At 38.1% G+C, this 23774-nt stretch overlaps 1 protein-coding gene across 1 annotated transcript in view; it reads right to left on the bottom strand.

Moving 5' to 3' along the window:
• CDKAL1 (CDK5 regulatory subunit associated protein 1 like 1) overlaps positions 1-23774 on the bottom strand; it is a 537841-nt gene that overhangs the window by 224111 nt on the left and 289956 nt on the right. Inside the window, exon 9 of the mRNA XM_049654971.1 lies at positions 7269-7372. Within this exon, the coding sequence (XP_049510928.1) occupies positions 7269-7372 (104 nt within the window). The remainder of the gene's footprint in view (positions 1-7268; positions 7373-23774) is intronic.

Here is a 23774-nt window from a genome sequence, read left to right on the forward strand (position 1 = left end):
ATCAAAGGCTGATGATAATAATGCATCGTTACGCCCATTTTTCTAAACCATGTGCCCACCAGCTAAAACATGAACTGTCTCTGACAAATGCTGGTAAATACTTGTTGGATGAATGGAAAAACAACAGCTATATAGTTCTAACAATGACTTCGGTCCAAGTGTCACTGCTCGTTTTCTCCCCTTCACGGACCTCTAGCATCACATGAACCTCAAGATTCAGAATGGCAAGTAGATTCGATTTTGGATACTAAGTGTATTCCAACGGCGGTGGCTGACAAGAGCCCTGTGCTGAGAAGGATTCTGAGGAGAAACGCCAGTTGGTCAGGGAAAGGGGCCCAGGGTCAGGGAAGGCGGGCAGGTAATGCAAGTGTGGTCCATCTGTGGACACAGCCCCAGACAGACGATGGGAGTTTTCAAAATCCAAAGGTGCTTATTTATGTTAAAAGGCTCGGTGATTTTTGTTATCTGAAGACCTGCTCCCTGGTCTGCGTACTTTAATTTTCATCAGCCCAACCTGCCACCCTGTCCTTCTAAACTAGGAGGAGCGCGATGGGGCGCCTGGGTGGTTCAGTCGGTTAAGCGCCCGACTTCGGCTCAGGTCATGATCTCACAGCTTGTGAGTTGGAGCCCCGCGTCAGGCTCTGTGCTGACAGCTCAGAGCCTGGAGCCTCTTCAGATTCTGTGTCTTTCCCTCTCTCTCTCTGTCCCTCCCCTGCTCACACTCTGTCTCTGTCTGTCTCTCAAAAATAAATAAACATTAAAAAAAATTTTTTTTAAATATAAACTAGGAGGAGCCCCTACAAGACAAGAACCTTGCCTTTTTTTTTTCTTTCCATCTTTTTAGTCTCTAATACAGCACAGTATATACTCAGTAAATGCCAGCTGACCCTTCTGTGATACTCTGGGGATAACAAAACCCAATGTACCCTTTAAACTTAAATAGGCACCTTAGGATTCTGACACCACTCCAGGATGTCAGCACATGCACAACGCTTGGGCCGTCCTTCCAACCTCCCAAACTCAGCTCATTTCCTTACTAACTGGCCAGGGTTTCCTCTTCAAGATCCCTCTCAACAGAGGTGGAAAGGGTCAGTTCATTTTACAGTTTCCACCAAACATTGCCTAAACTCATGGTTCCCAATCCTAGTTCTCAGCTCCGGGTATACATTAGAGGGACCTGTACCTTAGAAAATGCAGGGCCACCCGTCCACAGGAAGTGTGGTGCACTTGCCAGCAAGGGGACACAGACAGAAGTTTGGTTTTGGTTTTATAACTGCCGAGTGACTAAAACGAGCAGCCAGACGGAGAACACTGACCTGAGAGCAACCTCTGGCCCTAAAGACCACATCCTCCTCTCATAGGGATTTATGGCAAATATTAGCATATTGGAAACAACAGGAAGTTCTGCCATAGAGAGTTGTTCTCTCATTTGTTTGAGTTAGCTTTCCCCAAAGCTGACCAATGAATCCTCTCATCCATAATTCCAATCACAAATACAGCTTTAATGGAACACAGCCACACCCATTCATTTATGTATCGTCTGTGGTTGCTTTCATGCTACAAGGGCGGAAATGAACTTGCAACAGAGACCTTAGGGTCCACAAAGCCTAAAGAACTCACCACCCGGCCCTTTTAGGAAAACATCTGCCACACCTGGATTGGCACATTGAGGAACACAGGCATCTCCCATTGTTCTCAAGTTTACATTTAGGCCACTTTGCTTTTATGAAAGACTCATGTTGCTACCTGTTTTCCGCTAACTCAAAGGAATCCAAAGAGGGTTTTTGTTTTTATGAAAAAAGGCGAAAAGTGAATACAGCATCAGCATGTTTCGCGGCACGCCGCTGAAGGAGGAGGCAGAGCGCAGCCTGGGCAGCGAGGGTGGCCCCTCGGAGCTCCTCCCCTGGGGACCACGCTCAGCATCTCAGCACCACGCGGCCACAGCTCTGAACCGTGTCTGGGAGCCTCTGTGCTTTAGCTCCATTTATTTTGTGGACCTACTGGCAAGGTGTGTCCTAAGGTATCAGAAAAACCTAAGAGAGGTTATCTTTGGGGTCTGGGAAATACTCAAAGTTTTTTCCATACAAATGAATGGTAACTGCTCCTTTGCTCTACGCCCCTTGGGCTTTCAAAATATTTCACAGGGATGCTCTACTTTCGGAAGGCGGGGAAAACCTGTACACCAGACTATTCAGCTGGATTCTAAATGTTCTGGGGAAAGACTCTGAGGTTAGGGCTCACTAAGCAGGGCCTCACCTCTGCTTCAACCATGATACCTTGGCTCTTTTCAAATTTCATTTGAAGAAAAGATTCCCTTTATTGCTAAAAAAAGGTCTGAACCCCGCTGACTTAGAAACTCAGAGATCTGAAGAGGCAGAGGCCAGGTAAATTACACTCTGCTTTGCCATGGACAGCCTTAACTAGCTTTCTTCAAAATCAAAGTGATTAACCTCGCTTATTTAGATCAGATATCGGACAAATACCTGTTTAGGCATCGGGTCCCCTTACCAAGTTACATGTATTATGTACGTGGCATGTAGGTGTCTCGTTAAAATTTCTTTGAAAAGTTGCCATTTAATATTATACTTTGGGTTTCTTAAAGAAGCAACAGGAGAAAACACCATGTAGAGGCTATACCTGGCATTTCTATGTATTACCAGCTAAAGGATTTTTATTACATCATTCAATGTCTTTTAGGAAAGGAACATAATTCTTAGTGTCTACAGCCTCAAACATGTATATGTTTCATTATAAACTATATACTTCCTTTTTCACACTCATGTCAAAGTACATAAATCATATTTCCTTATTCTTCTGGAGAGCCAGGATTCACCAGTTAGTAGAATTACTTTCCCTTTTTGTAAACACAACACATTTTATGCAGCTTTTATTTTCAGGGTCCGTTACATGCTCCATCATTTAATGTAAGCTGCCTAAAATCCTCCAAATGGATAACATTCAAATTAATATTATTAATCCTATGGAAGAAAGAAATTTCTCTCTTTGAACATGGCACAAATGAAAAGATAAAGGAATAAAAGAGACACTCATAACTGCCACATAAATTAACAGGATGCAATTACTGATCTCTTTTTTGATCTCTGATCAAAATCAATATATAGTAGTCATTGCTAAAGGTGATGAGATAAATGTGGCTTGATATACACTGTAACTCAACAATCTAAGTTCATCCTTCCGAAAATCAAATATTGCTCATATCCTTTCCTATACAAAAGGTCAGGAAGTAATGTTTTCCAGTTGCATTTCATAATTAATCCTACACGCAGCAGACAGTATCTCTGCAAGTCTCAAATAAAACAGAATTCATTTTTTAAAAATTTCAACAGGAATATTAAAATCACTGAGCACCAAGAAATTTTCTCCCTGCTTTGAATATTTCATCTCAATTTATTTACCTTTCCATAACTGGTTTAGGCCACTTTCTTGCAAGGGTTTTTTTTTTTAAATTTATGAGGAAGAAAAAAACAGGACCGACACACAAATGAGATCTAGAAAAGCACGCGATAGCTATAAAAATAGCTCATCCATCATCTCCACATTTTGATTCCAGAGACGGCAGTGAAAGGTGTTGTTTCCACACCACTCACCCGGCACACTTAAAAAGGTTTGCTCCATCACTTATACAACTGAAACTGATTGATTACCTGCTAGAGAAAAATCAATACGAATATCCTAGAAAACACGAGCTTGTAAATTCATTCTGGCCCCAACAAAGTCCTGGTCATAGCTTGACATGTTTTTCTAGGTATCTAAAATGCAACCACGTCAAACCCCAGTCCCCCCAAACTGTGATGCCTAGGAATTTTTAAAACCTAAATCTCAGCACAGATGAGGAGGTGAGGGGGAAGGTGTCCCAAGTCTGTTAGAACAATGAGATAAGAAGCTGCCGTTACCTGATAAATCTTCTTTTCAGAACTGGCCACAAAAATGAGAAACATGTTGAGAAGGTGAAAATATCAAGGGGACCAGGATGAGAGAAAAAGAAAAACAAAACAAAACAAAAGCAAACAAACAAAAAAAAAACACAAAAAGCTAGGAAACCAACTAAATATAAACTAAATAATATATATGTGTTTTTTTTGGTAAAAGGTAAAGTTTCTATTTTAAAATATAAGTAATTCTGATTGTAAAGCTATCCATTCAAAATTTAACGAGCTCTCTTTCTCATTTTTTGGCAGCCGAAATGTATAGTCAGTATAATTTTAGCTCTTTGGGAAACCACTGTACATTCAGAATGATTTCATGATTATTTCAGAACCTCTTCTGAATGCTCCCTTGCCGTTGGGTCAACCCTTAGTCTCATTCATTAGACTACTAAGAAATAAACTTTTAAGAAATAAATTTGTATGAATATAAAATATTTCATAAATATGCTATTCAGAAAGAAATTGTGCTGTGCTGATTCTATCATCTGACAGGCAACCTGGGTTCTATCCCCATTCTACAATTTGTTCAGAGTTTTTATAAATCACTCTGTATTTCACATACACAGTCAGTCGTCAAAAAATTTAAGAAAAAGAAAGGACATGTACTTTTCCTTTAACTTCCACTGACTTTCCTCGTACTAAAATTTATTAAGAGCATACTTACGAGTTTTCATCTTAAAGTAGCTTTTCAAAGAACTGTACTGTTTATTATTAATTATAGGACCACTGAATAATGGTGTAGTGAAGAATTTCAGGGGTTCTAGCTCAAAAAATATTCCTAACACCTGGATTACTAAAGAACTAAATATGCAAGAGTCCTAGATATAAGAGGTTTTTCTTCTATTATATTTACCTTCATAATTATGCTTTACAATTCTAAAGCTCAAACACAGAAATTCTGTCAGATCAGTAAAATCCCAATGTCTTCTGCAGAAAGAAAGATAATGAACTAACTCAGTGTGTTTAAAATGTAAGTTAGCAACGGATAGTTCCTGGAGTGGAAAAAGAATGTAAGGCCATCCTCAGCATGAATCTGCTTTTCTCAAATTAAGAGAACGAGAGGTAACTGTCACACTAAGTAGTTTCTATTTATAGAGACGTTTTTCATAAAACATATTTTAACAGCAAAAGAAAACCTGTCATTTGACTCTAGTCATTAATGTCTGTTATAGATGTTCCAATATTCTCACTCAAAATTAGACTTCTTGGATTCACTTTAAATTCCTTCAGTTTAAGTAACATGTCTGCTTCAAAAAAAGAACACAGGCAATTACTTTGTAGAAGCTATATGGAATTCTAACTACCAGCAGCGCTAAGTGTCACAGTGATGAGAAAACCGTGGCTTGGAGGGGCCAAGTACCTTCCTCAGACCATAGCAGCTGGTAAGCAGCAGAACACTGTTTCCAGTTCCAACTCTCCTACGGCAAAGCACATCAAATAGCTAATGACTCAAAGTTTTCCTAACCACACTGGCTTGCCTAGGAAGTTATGATCTCAATATTCTAGTAAGAGTACCATACGTCAACCAAATGAGTTCACCAGTCCAAAAAGTAGCATTCCGTTTCGACTCTACTATACAGGTAGAAGACAATAGAAAAAGGTTACATTGCCAACATTCCACGGTCAGGAACCAAAAGGCACATACGCAGACACACACACATACTCGTGTGGATGAAAGCAATACTAACTAAATCTCTTCTAATACTTGGTCTATAAATAAACACTAAGTCACTGCTGACCTCTGATATATACTTTGAAACATTCACCATAACTGGCCAACCCACTTGGATGTGACGATGGTCAGTGACGACTCAAGTCTGCAGCAGTCACACACCGTACTTGTATTGCTCAGGGGGCATTTCTAAAGATGTGTCAGAGAGCTGAGCTGGCTATCTTTAGCAAAATTCTATAGTTTATAAAAACTAGGATTATTCCTTTCTGGTTTTTACCTCAAGTCAAATGTAATACATAAATGTGTCCATGCTAAGTCACGAAGCAATCACATCAAAATGTCAGTATAGGTTATAGGTGGGGGATAGATGCAAGGGAGCCAAGGGAATACATTCACTTTCTAGATGGTGACTGAACAGTTTCACATTTGTAAAATAAATTGTCAGAGTAAAATGAGAAGATTTTTTCCAGTTATATTTAGTTGCAGTTAGAAATGCATAATGTTGGAAAAGTCCTTTGAAAGAACTAAATCATACTCCTACCAATTTGCAGTGTTTGGTGGACAGACCATAGAGTTTTAATATCCCCATTATCTGACAGATATGGGGAAAAATAAACACCAACTCAGAATACCAGCAAAGGCATCATTTTTCAAGTAGATTAAGTTCCTGTGCAAATTTATGCCCTTTCTGAAAAAGCCTTAACATAGTCGTGTTGTACAGAAGACAATCACTCAGACTGTTCTTCAGATAAGATAATTACCTGGCTCTGAAACAGAATATTGGTAAGAGTCGATGTGTTGCCTTTTATTTCTTGTTCAATACAAGTTGAATGTGAATGAAGGAAAAAAAAATTGTTAGATGTTAATCGGTCAAGGGTACTTTTCTATTACAAAGAGCATTCCAAATTCATGTTGACAAAAGTTTTACATAGATTAAATAAAAAAACGCTCACTTTATTTAAAGTACTATTTAAATAAAGAACTCATACTATGACTTTGAGGGTGTACTAAAAGCAGCATTTGACTTACGTGTTAAAAGGGAAAGTACATCGCCAATAACTATTAACCCACAAGATTATGAGACAATAGATTATATCACGCTGGGCGTAAAGAAACACCAATGTTATACACACATACTATAAACAAAGACAAAAGAGGGAGTTTATGGTTTAATAAGCAGTTATGTATCAACACAGCCGTGACTCATGTTAAAGATAAGTCTTATTATATGCTGAGAGATACCTAAACAATCACATTTTCCAGCAACTGATGATTCAGAAGTAGCTGGCCACCCACACAAAGAATTATTCTCATTAGGACTCTCTACCAGTGCCACTCTGCACTGGTCCAACAGTCCTGCAGATAAAGAGGGCTAACTTTATTAGTTGATAGTAGAATCTACCTTTTCCAACACTCCTGGAAACACTTACTCACTCTATTTTCTAAATGGTCCAAAAATTACCAAAGAAAGAGGTAGAAATCTTGAAAAGTATTTCACCTCAGTCCACAAAAGTCTTAACACACTTCAGATGGTCAATCATTTTTTTTTTTTGTCTTTTCTATTAAGTGAAAATGGGTGATAAAGTTCAAGATACATCATATGGAGACAGAAGAGTGGTCAAAGAGCACATAATTCTAGAAACTCTTACCTTGAAAAGACTGTTTGGCTCTATCGACTAGTTCATCAATTGGATAACTCGCCAAATTCCCTCTGGCATGTTTAGTTTTGCAGTAGGTACAAGCATTGAGACACCTGTTCAAATGATAGCAATAAATGAAGCTCCAATTTTTAAAGTCAGTACATACTTAGCATGGGAAAAAAACACCCCAAACATACACCAAAATGGTAGCTTAGTGACATGTGCCACTTTATATGAGAAATGTTTAAAAAGCCAATATCCACCATACTTCATACTTATTTTATTTCCACCAGGCAAAGAAATTTCAATTTGCAATTCTTTTAAGTTTCAACTACTCAAAAATGGTTGTACAAATCACATAGTATTATCTTCAAATGAACATATCCATGAGGAACAAAGTTTATAAATACTTACAATGATTAATGAAAAGAAATTCAAGATTTTTTTAAACCACTGACATTGCTTGGCCATCATAAAAATAAAAATGTAGTATTGCTTATGTATACTGTATCATTTATAAATGATAATGCATATTCATGTAACTAATGATATAAGAATAAAGAGGTAACATAGCATTCTCACAAAAAAATACACCATAGCCTTAGAAATTTTAAGACAGTATTTTTCACTCCTGAAGTCAGAAAAAAAATGAATATTAAAACAAGTCCAATGAATACTCCCTAAGATTATATTAGAGAAAGTAAACAAGGAGAATAACACTATTAGTTTTGAAAAAAAAATATCCCAATATTCTGTAGACATGATAGAGAATTATCTTTGAAAAACTAAAATGTTGGCTCTACTCTCATAATTTTTTAATGTAATTTAAATAAATTTTGTTATTATAAAAGAAACAGCGGGACACCTGGGTGGCTCAGTCAGTTAAGCGTCTGACTTCAGCTCGGGTCATGATCTCACAGTCTGTGAGTTCAAGACCCGCATCGATGGAGCCTGGAGGCTGCTTTGGATTCTGTGTCTCCCTCTCTCTCTGCCCCTTCCCTGCTCATGCTCTGTCTCTGTCTCAAAAATAAATAAAAACATTTAAAAAATTAAAAAAAAAATAAAAGAAACAGCTACAACATAATAAAACAGTCCTACACCAAAAAGGCTTAACACCACCAAACAAAACCAAACGAAAAAAAAAAAATCTTCATTGATTCAACTGTTACAATGAGTAGCATGGTTTAAAACACCATCATCACATAAATGCTTTAAAATTTCAAAATGAGGAAAACTGAACTTTTAATAATTGAACCTGACCAATGTGTAATTTTGTTAATATTTGACTATAAATATATATGGAATCACTGTACTCAGCGGCCAAATATGTAATGCTTAATTTTTGGTAATTTTTGCATGGCACTTTTTTTTTTTATTGTTTTCTTATTTTTGAGAGAGAGTATGTGGGGAGTGGGGAGAGCAGAGAGAGAGAGGGGGAGACAAGGGATCTGAAGCAGGCTGTGAGCTGACAGCACAGAGCCTAATACGGGGCTCAAACTCAAGAACCATGAGATTATGACCTGAACCAAAGTCAGATGCCCAACCGACTGAGCCACCCACGTGCCCCTGCATGGCACTCTTAAGTAACACATACACTTGAAATGATTTTTACTGTTTATCCAACTATATAATCTTAAAAAACTAACCCTCTTTTCTTCTTAAGACATTGTCTTGTTTTGTTTTGTTTTTAGATAAAACACAGATCATGGCCTCTTTCTTATTAGCACAAATTCTAGTCTCCCAATTGCTATCGGTCTTCTCTTTTCAATTCCCATCTGTTCCATGAGAAGGGAAAAGAGAAAATTATTGTTGGCCTCTCCCTAGGAAAGTAACTCGCTTTAAAAAAAAAAATTTTTGTTTTAATGTTTATTTACTTTTGAGAGAGAGAGACAGAGACAGAGACAGAGTGTGAGCCAGGGAGGGACAGAGAGAGAGGGAGACACAGAATCTGAAGCAGGCTCCCAAGCTCTGAACTGTCAGGACAGAGTCTAATGCCAGGCACGAAATTGTGAACCGCCAGATCATGACTTGGGCTGAAGTCGGACACTTAACTGACTGAGCCACCCAGGCGCCCCAAGACTAACTCACTTTTGTTTAGCCTTGATTAACCATCAGATACTTTTCTAGATGTTTTATACACATTATCTCATTCATCATTCTAGAGTTGAATGTTACTATCTCCATCTTACAGATGAAGGATCTACTTCAAAACTGTCTGATAATACAGTTGATACCACAGAAATACAAGTCTTAAGATACTATGAACAACTACAGGCCAAAAATTGGCCAATCTTAGAAGAAACACACAAATTCCCAGAAATATACAACCCACAAAAGTTAAATCATGAGGAAACAGAAAATCTGAATAGATCAATAATAAGTAAAGAGATCATATCATATCCTACCATCAAAAGGCACGGGAGCACATGGTTTCACTGTTGCATTTTATCAAATACCTAAAAAAAATGAATACCAATTCTTTTCAAACTCTTCCAAAAAGCAGAAGAGGAGCGAACACTCTCAAACTCATTTTACAAGGTTGGTATTATCCTGATATCAAAGCCAGATAAGGACACTTTAAGAAAAGAAAACTATAGGTCAATATCCCTCATGAATACAGGATGCAAAAAAATCTCAACAGAATACTAGCAAACTAAATTCAATATACTACAAGGATCATACACCATCATCAAGTAGAATTCATCCCGTGGAAACAATGATGATTCAACAGACACAGATGAATAAATGTGATACAACACATTAATACAATTAAGGATAAAAATTATATGTCTATCTCAATAGATGCAGAAAAACTATCTGACAAAAGTCAACATCCATTCATAATAAGAACTGTCAACAAATTGGGTGTAGAATACTGTACCACAACACAATAAAGACCATATGTGAGAAGTCCACAGCTAACATCATACTCAATGGTGAAAGTTCAAAGTTTTTTCTCTAAGGTCAAAAACAAGACAAAGCTATCCACTCTAAATAGGAATGGTACTCCCATCAACACAGTGATTTAAGTCCTACCAGAGTAATTAGGCAAGAAAAAGAAATAAAAGGCATCTTAATTGGAGAGGAAGAGTACAATTACATTTGTAGATGACATGATCTTATACACATAAAAAAATCCCAAAAACTCCACCAAGAAAAGTGTTAGATCTAATCAATGAATTCAGTAAAGTTAGAGAATACCAAATCAACATACAAAAAAGGCTAGCATTTCTATACACTAGCAAAAATTTATCTGAAAAAGAAATAAAGAAAATATCATTTATGACAACACCAAAAACAACAAAATACTTAGAAATAAATTTAACCAAAGAGGTAAAAAAAACCCTATACGCTGAAAACAATAAGATACCGATGGAAAAAACTGAAGAAGATACAAATAATTGGAAACATATCCTATGCCGATGGATGGGAAGATTTAATATTGTTAAAATGTCCATATTACGCAAAAGCATCTACAGACGCCACGTAATCCCTATCAAGATCCAATGGCATTTTTTAAGGAAAAAGAAAACAATCCTATAATTTGTGTGGAACTACAAAAGACTCTTGATAGCCAACACAATCCCGAGAAAGAAGAACATTGTTGGAAGCATCACATTTACTGATTTCACACAAGATTACAATGGCACAGTGATCAAAAGAGCCTGGTATTGGCATAAAAACAGGCAAATAGACTAATGGAAATGAATGAAGAGCCCAGAAGTAAGCCTATGCGTATACACTCAACTAGTACTTGACTCATTGAATACTCAATGGAGAAAAGGTTAGTCTATTCAATAAATGTTGCCAGGAAAACTGGATGCTCCCACGCAGAAGAATGAAACAAGACCACGGTCTTATACCACTCACAAGGATTAATTTGAAATGGACTGAAGACTTAAGTGTAAGACTGTAGAAAACCATAAAAGTTCTAGAAGAAAACACAGGAAGAAACTTCCTTGACATGGGTCTTGGCAATTACTTTTCAGATGTGATACTTACGCACAGCAACAAAATCAAAAACAAACAAGTGGGACTACATCAAACTAAAAAGCTTCTGCACGGCAAAAGAAATAATCAACAAAATGAAAAGGCAACCTACAAGATGGGAGAAAGTATTTTCAAACCACATATCTAATTCCTAATAAGTCATTTAAATATTTGATTATCATTCCATAATAAGAGATCCATAATATCTGATGGGGGCTTTATACCCAAAATATATAAGGAACTCAACAGTGAAAACAAATAATCCAATTCAAAATGGCCAAAGAAGATATTCAAATGGCCAATAGGTACCTCAAAAGGTGCTCAACAGCACTGATCGTTAAGAAAACGTAAATCAAAGCCACAATGAGATATCACCTCACACCTTTTGAAAAGGCTATTATCAAAAAGACAAGAAATAACAAGTGTTGGCAAGGATGTAGACAAAAGAAAGGAAATATTTGGCCACTGTTGGTGGCCAGTGCTGGTCCAGCCACTATAAAAAAAACAGTACGGAGGTTCCTCAAAAAGTTAAAAATACAACAACCACGTGATCCAACAATTGCACTTCTGAGTATATATCCAAAAGAAAGGAAGTCACTATCTCAAAGAGGTATCTGCATGCTCATTTTCACTGTATTATTTACTAGAGCCAAGACATGGAAACAACTTAAGTTTCTCCGACAGATAACCCAACGAATAAAAAATACGGTGTGTGTGTGTGTGTGTGTGTGTGTGTGTGTGTGTATATATATACACACACACACACACACACGCACAATGGAACATTATTCGGCCATAAAAAAGAAGGAAATCTTGCCATTTGCAACAACATGGATGAACACTGACAGCATTATGCTACGTGAAGTAAGTCAGACAGAAACACAAATAGTGTATGACCTCACTTATAGGTGGAACCCAAAAACAAACTCCTAGCAACACAGAAGAGACTGGTGGTTGCCAGAAATGGGGAGTGTGGGTGGGAAACGGGTGAAGGTAATGTGAAGGTATAAGCTTCTAGTTCTAAGATACTTAAGTTCCACAGGGGTAATGGTGATTATAATTGCTACTATTGTATCATATATTTGAAAATTTCTGAGAGCTAGATCTTAAAAGCTCTTATCACAAGAAAAAAGAGTTATGTGAAGTGAAATAGGTTAACTAAAGGGACTGTAGTAAGCATTTCATATATGTACATATATCAAATCATTACATTGCATAATTTGAACTTAAATGTTATATGTCAACTATGTCTCAGTAAAACTGAGTGCGGGTAGGGGGGAAGTCTGCTTAAGTAGCTTGTTCAAGACATGTTATAGCTGAGATTCAAATCTAGGCCTGCCGAATGTCTTTTTTCTTTCTTTTTAAATTTTGTTAATGTTTGTTTATTTTTGAGAGACAGACAGAGACAGAGCATGAGCGGGGGAGGGGCTGAGAGAGAGGGAGACCCAGAATCCAAAGCAGGCTCCAGGCTCTGAGCTGTCAGCAGAGAACCTGATGTGGGGCTTGAACCCGTGAACCTGGAGATCATGACCCAAGCCAAAGTCGGACGCTTAACTGACCGAGCCACCCAGGCGCCTCAAGGCCTGCTGAATTTCGAACTTCATGCTGTTTCCATACCAATCTGACTCCCCAGAATAAATGTGTGTCAAACATCCTAGCTACGTATGGATGCAAGTAATAAAACCATCAACCAGCCGACATGGCATACAAGTAATGTGGCCAGTCCTTATGGTCCTGTACACGAAGTTATTTCTCTAAAACATGTGTGTCCCTCTTTTATCCTTTGGAAACCTAAGGCTAAGCTGCTTTTTCATCCACGAGCCCACACCAGTTATCTCCTGTCTGTTTACAAACTTTGTTTTTCATCCTCCTACTGGCTCAGGGGCAAAATGTGTCAACTCGTGTCATTTGCCACATCTTTTTATATTCTACTGCTCAGGTCCTCTCTGCCTTTCTCTTCAAGTGGCACCAAGACATGCTCAGGCCCTACCGTTCCATCCCCGGTTACACCCCCAACGATGCACGTTCCTCTGGGTCAGTCAGCGCTCTTGCCGGGGGTCTGCTCTCTGGACCTCCTGATACTACTTCGAGTCTCCTGACCTGACCCCTTTCCCTTATTTCTATCACCAATGGAGAGCTCCATAAATGAAGCTGACAAACTTTTTTTTTTTTTTAACGTTTGTTTTTGAGAGAGAGACAGAGAGCAGGGGGAAGGGCAGAGAGAGAGGGAGATGCAGAATCCGAAACGGGCTCCAGGCCCTGAGCTGTCAGCACAGAGCCTGACTCGGGGCTCAAACCCATGTACCATGAGATCATGACCTGAGCTGAAGTCAAAGGCGTAATCTTAATAAAGAGGCTAATGGTGAAACTTAATAAAGAGACTAATCTTAATAAAAGCTACTACTATTTCTGACTTGGGCTGTATCTTAAAAGTAACTCTCTTGAGGGACACCCACCTGAAGGAGAAGGAAGACAGAAAAGAAGGAAAGGGAAATGCGCATTTGAAACATTTATAACATAAATGAATTAACACATGTAAAGGACTTAGTGTCTGTACCTAGTAAGTGATCACTAAGTGCCGGCCACTGGTTGTCTAATGTGACTGCTCTAAACAATTCTGTGAGGAAATAATGATGCATTATCATGTTCCAGGTGTACCTAACTTTATGGACCAGATGTGCTACTGAGAGGTTGGCTTAAATCAACTGCGGAAACCAAGTCATATTTTCCTACTGGCTCACTTCAGAAAGGTGGAAATGTAACCCCCATGGAAAACTCACTCATGAAAATTCACTAAAACATTTTAATAAAACCAGGTGATATTCGGAAACATTTATAATAATCAAAATAAGCCAGTAAGTATAAATGTTACATTAAGAATTCAAAATATTCTTCACTAAACTGCTCCCCTGGGGTTAATTAGGATTGTTGATGTGATATGTGTTTGAAGTTCTAAACTCAATATTGTATAAGATAGGTTCGTCTTTATCTGCAGTTATCAAAACAATGCTCTGTATTATTTTGATAAAGTGAAAATTTCAATAAAGCATATTTCTCCAAGCACGTTATAATAGCACGATCTCAAGCATTAAATCTACTATGCCTTACAGTTAAAAAGGGAGATTTGTCCTAACACACAGGAAAAATACGCACAAAAAAAAAAAATCTGAAAAGAAAGAATGAGCTTTTGACGCTCTTTGGGTTAAAAACAATTCTATCACCAGGAATTATAATGACCAGTCATTTCGACATGACAAAGCTCCAACAAAATAAAGGGATTCATCATTAGAAACCTTTGGTAGATACTTTCAGTTATCTGTAAACAATTAAATAATTGTCTAAAGGTAAGAACGCCAACCAATTTCTTCAACTGTCAGAAAACAAAAGATCTTTGAAGGCCAACTGGTGCAAGCCAAAACCAGAAAGAAATGGCCGTGGCCGTCCAAGGAAGATGGAAAATCCTGGAGAGACCACAACTGTCATGACAGAATAACACAGCTGGGTCACCACACCTACTGATCTGTGCACAGGTGGTCATCTGGCCACAGGCCAGGAAGGAATGAAAACACCTCAAAAGCACAGACAGATTGGGCATTCAATTTAGCAGAACTCTTAACTCCTCAAAAGCATCTGTGGCAATTTTTAAAGTATGGAAACCGAAGAGATGAAATAACAATTTTCACAAATTAAAATATTTCAAAGGGCTCAAATGTATAACAAAATGTCAAATGTGATACCTAAACCACACAAAGCAAGTGAAAACTAAAAATTTTAACGTATTCACTTTTTTCTTTTAAAGAGCATCTTTAAATATCACAAGTTCTGAAATAATTTAAAAATCAGAGTTACACTTTTAAAAACCCATACTGATATCTGTTTTTGTGGGGGAAGAATAAAAGCCCATGTGACTCAGAATTCTGTTTCTCTCTGCTCTTTTGGGTCAAAAATAAATTTAAGTATGCTAAAATTATTGTAGACTCAGACATTACCACTTCAAACCAGCATATTCTGTTTCACTCACAGAACCTTATTTACTTTTAATCAATTGACAAAGTACAATATTCTTCAAAGCTTCGATTGTACAAAATAATAAGCCCTTTACAGAGCTACACCTTACAAAAGGCATACTGGGGGCCAGCCACATCCTTCCATACTCAAGTACCATAAAGCAAAGAAAAAAACCAAAAACTCAGGAAATGTTAAATATTGGGAGCCCTCATCTTGGTTTTAAAAATATTTCCAGAAGTATGACAAACTTTTTGATCCTTTAAAACAAATGTAAGAGATACTCCTCTATCAGCAGGATCTGATTAGATCTTCAAATGATAATATGATCCCTGTTTGCAAAGATCAAAATCCCGAACAAAGGAAAAATAACGTACTTAGAAACTAACAAAATATAGTTACAAAATCTTAAATTCTTTAAGCTTCCTATGGCCAGGAACTCTCCAACCTAAAATGAATCTCTCCACCAGGGTTACCGATTCTACCTTCCCCCGCCAGCTCCAAAAGCTTACTCTAATAATTACGGTCTCTTTCAACTGTTCCCTTTCTGAAGCTGCTTTTAGTTCTGAAAAAGCGGGGTCGGGGGGGGGGGGCAGGTGGCAGCAGTCCAACTTTCTCCTACTGATACCGAATTCAAAAAACACTTTCAGCTACGTTTTCTCTTATTCCACCTCCATTAACCACTATGCCACATCCTTTGCTTCAAAAAGTTGTTCCAACATATTTAAACTATACTCTTATTTCTCCATCACTTTACCTGAAAGAATTACCCTTATCACCATCAGCCATTGATCTGTGTAAAAATCGTCACAGCCTTTAAAATCATTTGGGGGAGGTTGGTGCTAATAACAGTAAAAGATGGTTTCTGAATGCTGGACACTCAAGCATGCATTTTACACTGTTTCGTTTATCCTCCCAGAAGTCTTGCTATTAGTATTACTATCCCTAACTTTCAGAGAGGAAACTGAGGCTGAAAAAGATCAAGAACCTTACGGGAAGTTACCCAGACTCGATGAAAGATGAACCTATCTTATCTGAAACTCCTTTGTCACCGATGGTACCTTACTTCTCTTAAGATGCAACTTACTCTGCGTAAGAAAACATGATGATGGATGGAGAGGATTCTAGGAAGATGCTGGATTGGGAAGCTCCAGGAAGGCTCCTCACCTTGATAAGAACCTGCACTGGCACAGTCTGCGTCATATAACAATTTCAGGACTCTGGTATCTGCGAAAGGCCTACAACTTTGGACGGCAACTTGCGGGTAAGGTCAGCCGGTAGCACAGTAGCAGCCCCCACCCTACCCACGCCTTACCCAGAGCCAGGTCGCACACAGCCTGTGGGTGCGGGGGAGGACCCTGCCCTCAAGCTATCGGGAATCTTGCTCCCATCGCCGCTTCCTATCACGGAGGCACAAGACACTGCTGCACCTCCCCACACCTTTCAAAGTCCCCGCCTCTCCAGCTGAACTGCAGTGACTGCTGGAAGATGTAAAGACTCCGTGTCCCTACTTCTCCCTTCATTTTTCACTTTTTCCCCTATGGGGAAGCAGATATGAAAGATTAGGACACTCAGAAACAAATCCACGTATGTGCAAATTAGAAAGTGACCACATACGACCAGAAGAAGGATCAGAAAAGAACTGAGAAGATCTTAGGTTCCCACCTCAGGCTGATTCTCAGCACAAACAGAGCCTACAACAATTAAAAAATAAACAATAACAAATGAACAACAAACCTGTGAAGGGGGAGAATCTGATTTCCATTTGAATTATTAGATTCAAACATTAGGTGCTGACAAAATTCACAAGGCATACGAAGAAACAGGAAAAATATATATAAATCAACAGAAACTGTCCCTAAAAGAGATCTATGGCGGATATGCTACACAAAGACTTGAAAACAACTGTCTCGGGGCGCCTGGGTGGCTCAGTCGGTTAAGTGTCCGACTTTGGCTCAAGTCACGGTCTTGCAGTTCATGAGCTCGAGCCCCGCATCAGGCTCTCTACTGACAGCTGGAGACTGAGTTCGGATTCTGTGTCTCCCTCTCTCTCTGTCCCTCTCCTGCTTACACTCTGTCTCTCTCTCTCAAGAATAAACAAATATTGAAGGGAAAAAAAAAGGAAAAAAATTTTTAAAAATAATAAACAAAGTAACTGTCTTAAAGGTGCCTGGGCAGCTCAGTTGGGTAAGCATCTGACTCTAGATTTTGGCTCAGGTCATCTCACCGTTGTGAGATAGAGCCCCGCATCGGGCTCCATGCTGAGCATGGAGATTGCTTGGGATTCTCTCCTTCTCCCTGCCCTTCCCCGCTCACACATGTGCACTTTCTCTCAAAATAAATAAATGAACATTTTTTTAAAAAAGCTGTTTTAAAGATGTTACAAAAAATAATAAAAATATGTAAAAATCAAGAAAACAATGGATGGGGGCCACCTGGGTGGCTCAGTCGGTTGGGCGTCCGACATCGGCTCAGGTCACGATCTCATGGTCCATGGGTTCAAGCCCCACATCTGGCTCAGTGTTGACAGTTCAGAGCCTGGAGCCTGTTTTGGATTCTGTGTCTCCCTCTCTCTGTCCCTCCGCCATGTGCACTCTCTCTCTCTGTCTCTCTCAAAAATAAACATTAAAAAAAACTTTTTTTAATTAAAAAAAAAAATGGATAAAAAAATAGTAATGTCAATAAAAGAACACAAAGTTAAAAAAAAATTGTGAAGCTTAAAAGTACAGTTAAGAAAAATGAGAAATTCACTAGAGGGATTCAGCATCAACAACCAAATGACATGGGGCTGGAGTTGTGAAGGAGCACAGATTTTGTATGTTACTGATGTTAAGCTGGTATCTATTCAAATTAGTGTTATAATCTTAGGATGTTGAATGCAATCTCCATGGTAACCATAATGAAAACAGATAGAAAATATAAATAAAAGGAAATGAGGAAGTTACTTAAAATTTTCACTATAAAAAATCAACTAAAGACAAAGGAAAACAGTAATGCAAGAAATTAGGGGCAAAAGCTGTATAAGGCATGTAGAAAACAGCACAAAGACAGAAGTCAGTCCCTCCTTATCGGTAATTAACTTAAATGCAAATGGATTAAATTCTCCAATCAAAAGATGGAGGTTGGCCGAATTAATAAAAACACATGAACCAACTATATGCTGGCTACCAGAGACTTACTTCAGATCCAAAGAAACAAATAGTTTGAAAGTAAAAGGATGGAACAAAATATTCCAGGCAATTACAGAGAGCAAGGGTTGCTATACTAATATCAGATACAAGGGGCATTAAATAAAAAAAGTTATAAAAGACAAAGAAGCACATGATAAGCTGATAAAAGATTCAATACATCAAGAAGATAAAACAAGTATAAACATTTATACCCCAGTGACACACCATCAAAATATGAAGCAAAAATAGACAGAATTGAAACAAGTCACAGTTGTACAAAAGTAGGTGGAGACTTTAATACTGCACTCTCCATAAAAGCCATCAAACAGCACACTCTATCAGCAGCCACAGAACACACGTGGTACATGCTCCAGGACAGACCATATGTGAGGCCACAAATTAAGTCTCCATAGATTTTAAAGTATTTTCTTTGAACACGAAGAATGAAATCAGAAATCAACAACAAAACCGGAAAATTCACAGAACTGTGGAAGTTAAACGATACACTTTTAAACAACCAATGGAAAAGGAGAACATAGTGATGAAGGAAAACAAAATACTAAAACTTACAGGAGGCACAGAAAGCAACGTAAGGAGAGAATTCAGAGCTATAAACACGTACAAAAAAAATAAAGATCTCATATCAACACCTAACTTTAGAACTTAGGAAAAAAAAAAAGAAGAAACTAAAACCAAGGCTAGCAGAAGGAAATCATAAAGATGAGTGATGACATAAACGAAATAGAGAATGGAAAAACACCAGAGAAAATCAACAAAAAACCTGGTTCTATGAAAAGATCCACAAAACTGACAAACCTTTAGCTAGATGGACTAAGAAAAAAGACTTCAATTACTAAAATCAGAAATGAAAGTGGGACATTACTACCAATTCTAGGTTTTTTTTAGCTTTTTTTAAATTATTATTGTTTTAAGAGTTTATTTGCCTTTGAGAGAGATAGAGTGAGCAGTGGAAGGGCAGAGAGAGGGAGGCACAGAATCCGAAGCAGGCTCCAGGCTCTGACCTGTCAGCAGAGCGCCTGACGCAGGGCTCGAACCCACAGACTGTGAGATCATGACCTGAGCCGAAGTTGGACACTTAATGGACTGAGCCATCCAGGAACCCCAATTACTACCAATTCAAAAGAAATATATAGGATTATAAGAGAATATTATGAACAAGTGTGTATCAACCAACTGGATAGCCGGTTGAAATGGACAAATTCCTGAAAACACAAAACCTACCAAGAACAAGTCACGAAGTGATAGGGAGTCTAAATAGGTATGTGAGTACCAAAAACTTGAATCAGTAATCAAAAATCTCCTAACAAAACAAGCCTGAAACCTGATGGCTTCACTGATGAATTCTACCTAACACTTAAAGAATACCAATCCTTGTGATGCCTGGGTGGCTTAGTTAAGCACAGGACTCTTGATATGGGCTCAGGTCACGATCTCGTGATCGTGAGATAGAGCTTCAGTTTGGGCTCTGTACTGACAGCACAGAGCCTTCTTGGGATATTCTCTCCCTCTCTCTCCCTCTCTCCCTCTCTCCCTCTCTCCCTCCCCCCCCCCTCTCTCTGCCCCTCCCTTCTCACACGTGCATGCATGTGCTCACTCTCTCTCTCAAAATAAATGAATAATTAAATAAACTTAAAAAAAGAGAAAGAAAGAATACCAAATCCTTCTCAAGCTTTTCCAAAAAACTGAAGAGAAGGGAATGCACCCTAACTTATTCTATAATGGCAGCATTATGATTTAGACAATGACACCACAAGAAAAGAAAATTACAGACCAGTATCTCTTATGAACATTGATGCAAAAAGTCCTCAACAAAATACTAGCTACAGAATTCATTAGCACATTAAAAGAATTATACATTAAAACCAAGTGGGATTTATTACTGGAATGTAATAAGGATAGTTCAATATACAAAAATCAACCCATATAATATGCCACATCAACAGAATTAAGGAGAAAAAACAACACATGATTGTCTCAAATGATGCAGAAAAAGCACTTGACAAAATTTAACACCGTTTTGTGCTAAAAACAATCAACAAACTAGGAATAGAAGAAAACTTCCTTCCATGATAAAAGCCGTAAGTGGAAAAACTCACAGTGAACATCACACTCCAGGTAAACTGAAATCTTGTCCTTTGCAATTAGGAACAAGCCAAGGACATCCACTTTTACCACTTCTATTCTACATTGTTCTGGAAGTTCTAGCCTGAGCAAATGAAAGAAACAAAAGGCACCCAAATTGGAAAGGAGGAAGTAAAATTATCTGTTTACAGATGATATGATTTTCTAAGTAGAAAATCCTGAAATCCCCCCCCCCCACACACACACACACAAAACTTAGAACAAATTAATTCAGCAAAGTGTCAGGATACAGAATCAATATACAAAAAAGTTATATTTCATGAACAATGAAAAATCTGAAAAGTAAATTACAAAAATAATTCCATTTACAACCATATCAGAAAAAGCAAAATATTGGGGCACCTGGGTGGCTCAGTCGGTTGAGCGTCCAACTTCAGCTCAGGTCATGATCTCACTGTCCGTGAGTTCAAGCCCCACGTTGGGCTCTGTGCTGACAGCTGAGAGCCTGGAGCCTCTTTCAGATTCTGTGTCTCCCTCTCTCTCTGCCCCTCCCTGACTCATGCTCGCTCGCTCTCTCTCTCTCTCTCTCTCTCTGTCAAAAATAAACATTAAAAAAATTTAAAAAAAAAAAAGAAAAAGTAAAATATTTAGCAATTAACCAAGGTGAAAGACTTAAAAAAAATACAAAACACTGCTGAAAGAAATTGAAAGGGACATAATAGAAATACACTACATGGTCACAGATTGGATGATTGTTGTTAAAACGTCAATACTACCCAAAGTGATATATAAAGTCAATGCAATCCTTATCAAAATCCCAATGAGGTTTTTTGCACAAATAAAAAAAAAATCCTAAATTTCAAACGGAATCTCAAGGGACCCCAAACAGCCAAAACAAACTGAAAAAGAATAAAACTAAAGAGTTCACACTACTGATTTCACAACTGAGTTCAGAGCTATAGTTATCAAAACAGTATGACGTTGGTGTAACACAGACATACAGACCAATGGAATAAAATAGAGAACCCAGAAATAAACCCACATATAAACAGTCAAATGATTTTTCTCAAGGGTGCCTAGGCCATTCAATGAGATACAGACTATTGTTTCAACAAATCGTGCTAGGAAAACTGCATATACACATGCGAAATAATGAACTTGGGCCCTTTCCTAACACCATATAAAAAATTTAACTCAATATTGGATCAAAAGGTGCCAAATGTGAGACCAAAAACAATAAAACTTTTAGAAGAAAACATGCAACAAAAGCTTCATGACCTTGGATTTGGCAATGATTTCCTGGATATGACACCAAAGGCACAGGCAACAAAAGAAAACACAGATAAATTGGGACTTTAAGAAAAGTTAAAAAATTATTTTTTTCTCCAAAAGACACTTACTATCAATAGAGTAAAAACACAACCCACAGAATCAGAAAAAAGTAACTGCGAATCATATATTTGGTAAGAGATGGGTAGAATATACAGAGAAATTCTAAAACTCAACAAAACCAACAACCCAATTCAAAAATGGGCAGAGAACTGCAACACTTGTCCAAAGATAGACAAATGTCCAATAAGCACATGAAAAGATACCCAACATGACTAATCATGAGAGAAATGAAAATCAAACCTACAATAAAATAGCATGTCACACCCATTACAACGGCAACAATCCATTAGGACGGCCACTACTAATAGTAAATGTTGGCAAACATACAGAGAAACTGGGGCCCTGCGTACAGTTGGTGGGAATGGAAAATGGCGCAGCCACCGTGGAAAATAATATGGCAGTTCCTCAAAAAATTAAAAAAGAATTCCCCAGCAATTCTACTTTTAGGTATGTACCCCAAAGAACTGAAAGCAGGTCTCAGAGATATTTATACACCCATATTCATAGCAGCAACATTACCTACAATAGCTAAAATTTGGGATCAACCCAAGTGTCCGTGGAAAAATGGACAGATAAGGAAAACACACTGGCATATTATTCACCCGTAGAAAGAAAGAAAATTTTTGCAATATGCTACACTACTGATGAATTTTGACGACATTATATACTAAATGAAATAAGCCAGTCACAAAAAGACAAATGCTGTATGGAGTCCACTAATATGGCTGCCAGAGGTTGTGGGAAGGGAAGAATGTGGAGTTAGTGTTTAAGGGGTACAGAGTTTCAGTTTTACAAGATGGAAAGAGTTATGGGGATGGATGTTGGGATGGTTGCACAAAAATGTCAATGTGTTTAATTCCAGTCACCTGTACACTTAAAAGCTAGTTAAGATGGTGAAATTTACATTATGTGTATTTACCACAACATAAAAAAGGAAGAAAAACATATACATGATTATGTGCTTTAGAATTTACTTAAGGAAAAGGTATATACTTTACTCATTTTACTGAATGTCGTAACATCTCACACAGTGCGTTGTATACAATTAGAGTATCGACATTCAAAGCTATTGTGATTTCGTAATAAACCAGACCAGCTGTCAAGCCAATACCTGGTTACAGAGCCAAAAGCAGGGCTAAGCAAAAAGGTGAGCTGGCATTTACAACTGGATCTTCCGGGAAAGAAATCCAGCACAATATACAATGAGGCAGGGAAAGGGAAGTCAGGAATGGAGAAGTCCCAAGGAGATAATATGGATCTCACCAAGCCAAAGGATCAACCAGCTCATTCGTCTTCAAGGTCAGGCAGCTGGGAACAGGAAACAGAACCTCCGAGCCTAAGCACTCTAGGCCCAGGAACCACACACAGGATATAAACACAATACAATGTGTACACCATGCCAAATATTACTAGCCAGTAAAAGAAATCAAAGAGCCAGAATATTCATCAAACCATCCATTTTCAATGCACCTGTCTATACATTTTCCATCTGCAGTTCCCAGACCCTGAGGTGTCAAATTTAAAATGCACACACTTGGGAACACCATGGAAGTTTTTTGTGTGTCTCACGTCCATGAAATACAGCCAGACCAACACTAAACCATCCTGCACACCTAAAAAAATTATTAGAGGATTAACACAACAATCTGCACAACCTGAACCACAGAATTCAGCATGTACATGGTGCAAAGAGGTGAACTTGGGGACAGAGAAGCCACGGAGGGCAGAGAGGTGCTTTTGTGGGCAGAGAGAGGACAGAGACGGGGGAGGGGGGAGATATGGGAAAAGCACCCCTCCCCAAAAGCAGCTGGAGAGAAAGTGGAAAATTGGAAACAGCCACAGGGACTAAACTAAA

This window comes from Panthera uncia, assembly GCF_023721935.1.
Source record: "Panthera uncia isolate 11264 chromosome B2 unlocalized genomic scaffold, Puncia_PCG_1.0 HiC_scaffold_25, whole genome shotgun sequence".
NCBI classification, from domain to species: domain Eukaryota; kingdom Metazoa; phylum Chordata; class Mammalia; order Carnivora; family Felidae; genus Panthera; species Panthera uncia.